This window comes from Emiliania huxleyi, assembly GCF_000372725.1.
Source record: "Emiliania huxleyi CCMP1516 chromosome Unknown EMIHUscaffold_15, whole genome shotgun sequence".
Taxonomy (NCBI): Eukaryota; Haptophyta; order Isochrysidales; family Noelaerhabdaceae; genus Emiliania; species Emiliania huxleyi.
In genome coordinates, this window is record NW_005201092.1 from 943,633 (window position 1) to 953,813 (window position 10,181).

General features: G+C 65.1%; 3 protein-coding genes across 3 annotated transcripts in view; all 3 read left to right on the plus strand.

The window, feature by feature from the left end:
• Positions 1 to 340: 340 nt before the first annotated feature.
• On the plus strand, positions 341 to 806 carry EMIHUDRAFT_202100 (hypothetical protein; the record flags this gene model as incomplete). The annotated part of the gene is made up of 2 exons (XM_005786715.1): positions 341 to 604; positions 732 to 806. The coding sequence occupies 2 exons, from the start codon at positions 341 to 343 to the stop codon at positions 804 to 806; spliced, it is 339 nt and encodes a 112-aa protein (XP_005786772.1).
• A 934-nt stretch (positions 807 to 1,740) lies between these two features.
• Positions 1,741 to 5,140, plus strand: EMIHUDRAFT_415154 (hypothetical protein). The gene is made up of 3 exons (XM_005786716.1): positions 1,741 to 2,211; positions 2,302 to 2,766; positions 2,903 to 5,140. Exons 1-3 carry the CDS (start codon positions 1,811 to 1,813, stop codon positions 4,968 to 4,970), a joined length of 2,934 nt encoding a protein of 977 aa, XP_005786773.1. The 5' UTR covers positions 1,741 to 1,810; the 3' UTR covers positions 4,971 to 5,140.
• A 3,642-nt stretch (positions 5,141 to 8,782) lies between these two features.
• EMIHUDRAFT_202104 (hypothetical protein) overlaps positions 8,783 to 10,181 on the plus strand; it is a gene marked incomplete at both ends in the record, with an annotated part of 6,588 nt that continues 5,189 nt past the window's right edge. The window contains 2 exons of the mRNA XM_005786717.1: positions 8,783 to 9,067; positions 9,209 to 9,447. Of these exons, the coding sequence (XP_005786774.1) occupies positions 8,783 to 9,067; positions 9,209 to 9,447 (524 nt within the window). The remainder of the gene's footprint in view (positions 9,068 to 9,208; positions 9,448 to 10,181) is intronic.

A 10,181-nucleotide genomic window follows, 5' to 3' on the forward strand; every position in this document is an offset into this window, starting at 1 on the left:
GGTTGCAGCGAGAATCGGCGAGAGACTGCGAAGAGAGATAGGAAGAGGCGGACGCCCAAGGGTGGGCGACGGCTAGCGCATCACACCCCTCTCCTTAAAATCCCTGTGTGGTGGCGGCGTGCCGTCCTCCCATCCCTCTCCGAGCCTGACTGTTCTTCGCCTTCCTACAGAGGAAGGGTAGTTGGTAGGGAGGTGATGAGGAGTCAGTTATGCGCGGCGGGCGGTTAGAGACGTTACGGGAGGTATCGGAGGTTGGAGCGGAGCGAGCGTGTCTCATTGCGTCAGGCCCACGACCGACACCCACCGGAGCGTGGCGGTGGCGCAGGGCCGGCCGCACACCATGCCGAATCCGCTCGCGTTCGTCGGCGGGGACGCGGCGCTGACGGCGGCGGCCCGAGCGGCGGACAAGGCGAACGGTGGTGATGGACCATTCCGGCGGCTGGGCGAGGGCCGCGGCGCGGCGTTGCGGGAGGCGTGGCCGGTGGAGGCGCTGCACACCGTGCCCGCAGCAAGGCGGGCGGCGGCGGGCGACGCGGAGGAGCTGTTCGCGCACGCCCGTCGGCCCACGAGCAAGGCGAAGCGCGAGGCGGGCGAGCGGCGCGCCGTGCAGCACCAGGAGTGGGCTGACGCGCCCAAAGAGAAGAGGCAGAGGGCGGCGGAGGGGCGGGCGGCGGCGCAGGCGGCGCTGCTGGCGCCGCTCTCGCGCCTACCTGTGCTGGCCCTACCTGCAGATGCGAGCCCTAGCTATGCAGAGTTTGGCGAGCTCGGATATCGCGCAGCTGTGTGCCGTCAGATACGAGCCCTAGCATCGCGTGAGGTGCTTATGTTTTTCGTTGTCTTTCCACGTGTTCGCCAAGGAGGCGGCGGGCAGCAAGACGGACCGGACGGAGTACTCGAGTACGGGGCGGCGTCGGCGAGCGCCTCATACACACATACTGGCACTCACACAGGTGTACACGGGAACCGCCTGAGTGAGGGACTCCTGCGAGGACGGGCGAGGCACTCGGCACTCGCCCTGGAAAGAAGAATTTCAGTTGAGGCTTACCTGCTCCCTTCGGTGTCTGTTTTGCATTGGGGGTTCTTCTTTCTTTCTTGCACACGTGCGTGGTGTACCTACCTGTGTTAGTGCCAGTGCGCGCCAGTCCCGGTGTTGTGCGAGGAGGTCGGTTGTAAAATTCTTTCTGGACGTAAATCTTAAGAGAGAGATTTTTTCTTTCTTGTCAAAATCTGGAAGCCGCTGCCTTTCGGCCCGTGACTCCATCACAGCGCGAATTTAAAACGGGTGTGAGCGTTAGCATGCACATGCACATGCACATGCATGCACATCCGCCAGGCGGGCTCGCTTTTTCATGTTCACAGGGGAGCTCGCTTCACGCGTTTTGCTGGCTTGTTCCGACCGCTGCTTGTTTTTCCCCTACGTGATATCATCACCGCCAGCAAAACGCGTAAAGCGAACTCCCAGTTGGGCATACGTGATGCGCGCCTTCCTCTCGCTCTGCCTCGCGGCCGGCGCGCAACACACAACGCACAACGCACAACACACACACACCCGCACACCGCACACACCACACCACACAACACACAACACACAACAAGTGCTCGTCTTTTCTCCTGTCATATAAAGCCGCTGCCTTTCGGCCCGTGACTCCATCACAGCGCCAAAAGCAAGCCCTTTTAAAACGGTGTGAGCGTTAGCATGCGCGTCTTCCTCTCGCTCTGCCTCGCGGCCGGCGCGGCCGCTCACGGCTTCCTGACGTGCCCAGCACCGCGGCAGCGCCGCAACGGACCCATTCCAGGAAACACATGGACCATGTGGATGGGGATGAGCGGAAGTAACTACGGCCCCGGTATCGGCAACGCCCAGAGCCTGTCCGCCGGCGGCCGCAACCCGAGCCACGCCAGTCCAGGCACCCGCGACCTTTGTGGTGGTACGCTCGCCAACCACTTCTCGGCCGGATCGCTCTACGGCCCCACCGAGGCCAGAGGCACCTTTGTCAGCGGAGGCACGATGGACGTCACCGTTCGGCTGACCGCTTACCACAAGGGATGGTTCGAGTTTCGGTTAGCTGTGCCGGCGGGCGATACGCAGGACATTTCACAGGACCTCCTCAACGAGCATGTGCTCGAGATTGACCCATCTACCGACGAGTATGAAAAAGCGACCGATTACGCCGGCGTGCAGGGCGCTGTGAAGTGCCGAAACTCTGGCGGGTGAGGGCCGCCCCGCTCCTCCTTCTCCATTTTACTCCGCCGGCATCGCCGCCCCCACCGCCTCCACCGCCCTTGCTTCCCTGTTTCCAGGCACCCGGACGACTCGCCGCCTGACTGGGCGCAGCAGCCCTTTCCGCACGGCTCGTGCTGCAACGGCGGCGGTGCTTGCAGCCCGCCGGCGGCCAACACCGACCGCTACGTCGTCGAGAAGGTGAGCAACGCCGGCTCTCGCGAATACAGTCTCGTGCTCAAGCTTCCCCCGGGCGTGGTCTGCGAGCGCTGCGTGCTGCAGTGGTACTACCAGACGGGCAACTCGCCCGGGGCGTACCCCGAGGCGTTCTGGAACTGCGCCGACGTCGCCATCAAGAGCGCCGACTACTCGGGCCCGACGGGCTGCGCCATGCCCGGACCCGGCCCGTATGACTCCACCGTTCCGCCTCCGCCAGCAGCCGCCAACCCTCCCGCTGCGGTCGCAAGCCCTCCCCCTCCCGCGGCCGCCAGCCCACCACCGCCACTGCCGGCGAATTGCAAACGTTGGTGCGCGAACAATCCAAAGTGCGCGCCCTGCCCGCCTGGGGCTCCGACTCCCTACCCACCCACCCACCTCGCCTGCACCCCACTCACCCAAGCTCCAGCCCGGCCAGAGCGCAAGCACCACCCCAATCCCCACCCGGCCACCCTCCTGTTACAGTCCGTGGGAGAAGAAGTGCAACTGGGTTCAGAATTGCGCGGGCTGCCCAGAGTGCGAGGTCTCGCCGCCACCCCCAGCCGCCACGATGCCACCTCCGCCTACCCCAACCGTCGCGACGCCGCCGCCTTCTCCGTCGCCATCCCCGTCGCCACTGCCGTCGCCACTGCCGCCGCCGCCGCCGCCAGCCGCCGTGCCCCCGCCGTCGCCGCTCCCGCTCCCCCCTGTCGGCTCCCTCTGCGACTTTGCCGGCGGCGAGCTCTTCGACGGGACCGCCTGCGTGAGAGTCAACGCGTCGTGCATCTCGCCACCGCCGCCTCCCCTCGCCCCAGCGCCAGTGAGCTCGCCGCCGCCCTCGCCGTCCCCGTCGCCGCCACCCACGATCAGCGTGCCGCCGCCGCCGCCCCCAGCCGCCACGCCGCCGCCGCCTTCTCCGTCGCCATCCCCGTCGCCATCCCCGTCGCAACTGCCACCACCACCGCCGCCTACCCCAACCGTCACGACGCCGCCGCCTTCTCCGTCGCCATCCCCGTCGCCACTGCCGCCGCCACTGCCGCCACCACCGCCGCCTACCCCAACCGTCACGACGCCGCCGCCTTCTCCGTCGCCATCCCCGTCGCCACTGCCGCCGCCGCCGCCGGCAAGCGGCGGGGGGCAGTGTCTGTCCACAGGCTACCATGCTGGCTACACCGACGCTTGGTGCGACAGCAACTGCAACCACAATCCTCCCAACTGCCCCGCCCTTTACTGCACCCAGGGCTGCCTCGGCGGAGGCGGGGAGGGTCCGTCGCCGCCCCCCACGGTCAACGCGCCACCCCCGCCACCCCCGCCGCCCTCGCCGCCCTCGCCGCCCTCGCCGCCTCCTCCGCCGCCCTCGCCGCCCTCGCCGCCCTCGCCGCCCTCGCCGCCCCGCGTCGTGCAGTACTACGCGCAGTGGGCGGTGTACGGGCGCAGCTTCTACCCTCGAGACGTGCGCGTCGACAAGCTCACGCACATGCACTACGCATTCTACGAGGTGACGTCCGACTGCCGGGCCGCGTCCATCGATGAGTACGCCGACTATCAGCTCTCGCAGACCGCCGCCGGCCGCACGGTGCGGGGCAACATCGCCGCCTTTGTCGCCCTGCGCGAGGAGCAGGCCAGCCTCGGCCACACGCTGCGCCTCATCCTCTCGCTCGGCGGCTGGACCAAGTCGACCCACTTCTCGTCCTGCAGCAAGACGCACGCCAACCGGCAGGCCCTCGTCAGCTCGGCCGTCGCGCTTCTGGACCGGACCGGCTTCGACGGCCTGGACCTCGACTGGGAGTACCCGGTCTGCTGCGGCCTGGACAGCAACGGCGTCGACCCCGCCGACTGGGAGAATTACGTGCTGCTGCTGCAGATGCTGCGCGCGGCGCTGGACGTGGCGCACCCGACGGAGCACAAGGAGCTGTCGATCGCGATGGGGATGAGCCCGGCCGTGACGGGCATCGCGCCCAAGGCGGCGCTCGCCGACGTGCTCGACTGCATCTACCTGATGACGTATGATTACAATGGCGATTGGAACGACTTCACCGGCCACCTCGCGCCTCTCTACCCCGATCCCGCCTATCCCGGTGACCCCGACTTCCACATCTCGTGGGGCGTGGCCGAGTGGACCGCCGCGGTACCGGCCTCCAAGCTCGCCATGGGCATGCCATCGTACGGCCGCTCGTGGTACGGCACGACGGAGCTGTTTGGCTTCGGCGCCACGCCCGGGCCGGGGACCTACTGGGAGCCGCCCAACGGGGGGGAGCAGCTGGGCATCCTGCGGTACGACGAGATCACCTCGAGCCGCTTCGCTGGCTTCACGCGCAGCTGGTCCGACACCGCAAAGGTGCCGTATCTCCATGGGTACCTCAACGGCCGGCCCGCCTTCATCACCTACGACGACCCCGAGTCGATCGCCATCAAGGCACGCTACGGCCAGGCTGCTGGTCTGGCTGGGCTGATGTTCTGGGAGGCGTCCGAGGACAGCTCCTCCGGTTTGCTGCTGCGGGCCATCGAGGCGTGGAACGAGGGGTCGCGCCGCCGCTCCCTGCTCCTGAAGTGAAGTGCTCGATGCGTCCATTTGTTCACTACTGCTGCTGCTGCCCTGCTAGTATGTGCTGTACCCGCGCGTCTACTTGGCCGACAACAACGCGCCTGTCCCATATGTTCTGTGTAGTGACTAGTGTGTAGAATGTTCGATCTTTTGTGCATTATATTCTCGCACAACATGCCAGCCGCCAGGCGCCAGGGGGGTTTCTCAATTCACATACACATTCTGCGGCGCGCTCTGTTATAGTTATTCGACTGGCCAGGTATGGGACTTCCCGAGGTGACCCGCCTCGATTTCCCGGTGCCGGCGGTGGGGCGTGGGATATGCAGCAGCCTGTGCAGCCTGTGGGTCTGGTTTCTGCGGTTTTTGAATATGGTTGCTTCCCCCACAGCGCACAGCCACAGCCACAGGATACGAGTTACGACTAGTCTTCTCTGTCTGCGGGAACGTGCTCGGACACTGTGTTAAGTGAGACGTCGGCGGCGGTGCCGGTGGTGGTGTGACCGATCGAGCTACAAGAGGAGCTTGTTCAGCAGGATCCGGGATAGTCTGGCGCACTACCTCACTGGGCATGAGACCGCCGGGACGCCTCCCATCACCGTCTCGGATTTCGATTATGTGGGATCGAACCACTCCGGGAGACAAGCCCATCGTTCTCACTGAGAGTTGTGCCTTTCTGTCGCCTGTGAGAGACAGTGGGGAGTGTGCGGTGCGCCACATCTCGACCGGAAAGGGCGGGGAGGGGGGAAGGGGGGGGGGGGGGACTCATCCGTCCGGGCGAAGACGTAAACACAAAGCAACTTCAAGACGTACTACACGCACACAGCACGTAACACACTCAGCGCTAGTTCAACCCGTGCCCCCCCCCCCCCCCCCTTGGTGTACCTGTGTTAGTGCCAGTGCGCGCCAGTCCCGTGCGAAAGGTCTGGCAGCGCTAGCATCCAACGATGATGCTGTGTGCTTCCTCGTCGACGCCGCGCTCGGACAGAACGTGCTCGACGGGCTCTCGCTGTGCACCCATTTTCGTTGGCGACACCGCGTGGCGGGAGAGAGAGATTTTGAGCACTTGAGATTCTTTCTCTCTTCTTGAGATTTTAGAAAACCAACAAGAAATCTCTGGTGGCGGTAGTTGTTAGGCCTCTTCCAAAATCTGTTTTCTTTCTTTCTTTTCCTCTGCCAAAATAATTTTTGGCACAAGGTTCGCTGGAGGTTAGTGGCACGGCGGCCGCGGCGTTCTTTTCTCGCGACGTGCCCGCGCCGCCGCTCTTTTCTTCTTTCAAAATACAGAAAAAGAAACGAAAATTTACAACTGAAGTCTTCTGGGGAGCATTTTTCCAAAAGGGTCAAGGTCACCCGTGACGAAAAACGAAGAAGCACCAAGCGCCAAGCGTACACCTAAGCAAAATCGAGCCCGCTCAGGTGAGAAAAAATTATAAGGGTCGAAGCAGGTTTCGAACTGGCGACCTTCACCGCTTGCGGAAAGGGAGCCAGCCAGAGATCGCTTCATGTGTGAGGGGGGTCGGATTTGGCGACCTATAGCATACCGGGGGAATTAGTTAGACTTAATACGCACACACCGACGCCCGAAGTGCCAAGAAGGACGTCATTAGTACGAAACCTCAGAAGGCCATGGGCGCCGAGGGAACATTCCCCCGAGAGGACAAATAAAGCAAAAAAAAAGTCGACGCACCCCCTCCTTGCGCAGTGACCCTCGCTAAGTGTCGCCGTCTCGGGGCACGCTATCCTGCGCAGGCAGGGAAAGAGGGGGCGGGGGGCACTCCCACAGACGTATGTATCTGTGGTGACTGTCTCCAGTCTCGGAGGGGGGCAAGAAGGTAAGAATATCTATTTTTTTCCAAAAGGGTCAAGGGGGTGGAGTCGCCGTCGAATGGACACGTCCAGCGATCGCCGCCACGATCCCCTCACCGATTCGAGGCGGCTTGCTGGCTCTGTGCTGGCGATGCACAGGTTGCTCCTCTACGCTCTCGCTGCCATGAACGGCGGTCCCTTCTCGTCCGACCCAGTGGTGCAAGAGGACTACATTTCACCTCTTCCCGGTGCTCTGCGTCGCAGCCTCATGGCCGTCCACGCATCCGGCCGATCGAAGCACAGCGCCGTCCCGTGGCGTCCGGAGATGGATGCCTTCGTGCTGCTGCGCCACGTTCGAGACGGCATCTCGTTGCCAAAGGTGGCAGAGCAGTGGCCGTTTGAATCCGCCACCAAACGAAGCAAAGATGCAAGTGGCGATGGAAAAAGGTTCTCAAAAGACTCGACGCTCTCGACGACCTCCGACTGATCTGTGGATCCTGCGACGAGCGCGAGGAGGCGGAGACGCAGCTGAACACCGAGGTAAGCCTGCAGCCGTGGGTCGAGGACGCTCTCGTGAACCTGCACGCGCGAAAGAACGTGCCGATGAACTCAAACTTCACTCCGTGGACGATCGAGGAGGACCGCCTCCTGTTGCACTCGTACCAGAGCGGCGCGAAGATCACTGACATTCGCGTGAGTAGCCGATCCGCCGAAGCAATCAAGCTCCAGCTACGCCGACTTCAGAACGTCACGCCACTGGTACGCGACGCGCACCACAAGAGCCGCTGCGACCCGGAGGCGACGTTTCAGTACCTGCAGCACGACATCTGGACGCCGATCGACTCGACCCTCGCTCTACCGCCGTGCGCGCAGATCGACTGGATTCGCGGCGTCGCAAAGGTGCCTCCCTTACCCTGTTCGAGCTATCACTAAAGTTCATTCACACGCACTAAATTTAGACCCAAGCGCCCTCCTTTGGAAGCGGCATAGAAACCATCCACAACACCTCTCTTGGCTAGCTTAGAGCCCCCGCCCCCGCCGCCGCCGAGCCCCTGATGGCCTCTAGTGCCATCGCCGGCGCGTTGCTCAACGCCACCTTCGACGAGCGTGGGCTCTCGCGTCACTCGTGCTACTCGCCACGGCGTCTGTCCTCAATGTCGAGGGCGACGCCTTTGCGCTGAGCCTCAACGGCACTAGCACCATCCTGTCGTCGAGCCTTCCGGTGCCGACCAGGACGTTTAAAGTACTTGCAGTCGCTGTTCGAAGCGGAGCCGTAAATGAGGGCGGTCAGCGTGGACAGCCGCAGGCGCATGCGCGCTAGGAAGCCTGACGGAGGCCCGGCCCGGCCCTGGCGCCGTCGTGGGCCTTTTAGAGCACACAGTGCCTTTAAAGTCTCGACAATCACTAAGCTGCTTATGTGGCACCGCAGAGGCTCCCTTGGGGATGCCTGAGGCCACCCCAACCACTCACTAAGCCGTACGTAGACGAATTGTGCGCTACTTTTTTCGTTTACCTACACAGCTACCTAAGCGAATGGGAGGCAGTCCGAAACAAGAGGTCTGACCGTCCTGGGCGAGGATGTGCGGGGCGAGGTCCGGCGAGAGGAGGACCTCGGAGAGCACCCACTCGGGCTGCTCCACGAGCCGTGCGGCGTGCTCCTCCGCCACGCGCAGCGCGGCGTCGCTCGCGCCCGCCTGCGCGCGCCTGCGCCTCGATGATGGCGCACAGCTGCTCTGGCGAGAGCAGGCCCGCGACGCGCGCGCCGATGCGGTGGGAGGCCATCGGCGGGCGGCGCGCTGAAGCTGGAGGGGTGGGGGTTTTGGGAGAGCGCGCCTGCTAGCGATTTCTTTTTCTTCGCTTCCGCCCTCTTCCGAAAACTGAAAAGGACCATCGGTTATTATTACTTTCGAAGCTCAGCTCAAAAAATAGTGATCTAATCACCCGAAGGGGGTGCAGCTTGGAAGGGGGTGCAGCTTGGAAGGGGTGTAGCTGCTCGAGAAGGTGTTCAGGCTTCCATGATGCGCGTCCTCGGCTGCCTTCTCCTTCCGGGCCTTGCGCTCGGAAGCCACTGCTCGAGGAGCACCGTGCCAGGCTACTGCTGCTCTATCGGATGCGACACGGCGATTGATCTGACGCTTTACGGCATGTCGCCAGCCACGTGTTCCACGGGCGACGCAACGCTCGCCGACATCTTTGCAGTCGCGTCGGCCGATGGCTGCAGCCCGCTGACGGAGGGGAGCTGCGCATGGGATTCAAGCGCAGATGCGAAGTGCATCAGTCAGGGCCTTTGCCCGGCCGTGGTACCGCCAGTCACAATTGGGTGCGTGCCGGGCGTTGTGGCGGGCGCACCGTCGCCCCCGCCACCGTCGCCGCCTCCGCCGAGCCCGCCTCCCTCACCGCCACCTTTTTCGCCGCCCAGCCCGCCACCTCGTACTTGCGAGGAATGCAATTTCCCCCCCGTGTGGAACGGCACCACACCCGAGGTCTGGAACGGCAAGGAGTGCACCTCCGAGTGCCCTTCGTGGTGCCCGCCGGAGAAGCCTCCGCCGGAGTGCACAGCCCTGGTCGGCCGCAACAGGAAGCGGGAAGGCTGCTTCTCGATCGAATCAGGCGGCAACTGCGACAGCTACTTTGAGAGTTTCGGCACAATCTACGCTCTCTGCGAGGACACGGGCAGAGGGTTCTGCGACCAGTCGTCTGGTATCGTGTGCGAGATGCCGCCGCCGTCGCCGCCGCCCTTCCCACCCAACAACGCGCCCACGCCGCCGCCGCCGTCGTCGCCGCCGCCGTCGCCGCCGCCCTCTCCGCCCTTGCCGCCGCCATTCTCGCCGCCCTCGCCTCCTCCACCGTCGCCGCCGCCCTCGCCGCCGCCCTCGCCTCCTCCGCCCTCTCCGCCGCCCTCTCCGCCGCCCTCGCCGCCTCCGCCGTCGCCGCCGCCCTCTCCGCCGCCCTCGCCTCCTCCGCCCTCTCCGCCGCCCTCGCCGCCGCCCTCGCCTCCTCCGCCGTCGCCGCCGCCCTCTCCACCACCCTCGCCTCCGCCGCCCTCTCCGCCGCCCTCTCCGCCGCCCTCGCCTCCTCCGCCGTCGCCGCCGCCCTCTCCGCCGCCCTCGCCTCCTCCGCCCTCTCCGCCGCCCTCGCCTCCTCCGCCGTCGCCGCCGCCGTCTCCACCGCCCTCGCCTCCTCCGCCGTCTCCGCCGCCCTCGCCTCCTCCGCCGTCGCCGCCGCCCTCTCCGCCGCCCTCGCCTCCACCGTCCCCGCCGCCCTCTTCGCCGCCCTCGCCTCCTCCGCCGTCGCCGCCGCCGTCTCCACCGCCCTCGCCTGATCCGCCGAAGCCGCCGCCTTCGCCGCCGCCGACGACGACGTCGCCATCGCAGCAGTCCTCGCCTCATCCGCCGTCGACGCCACCCTCTCCGA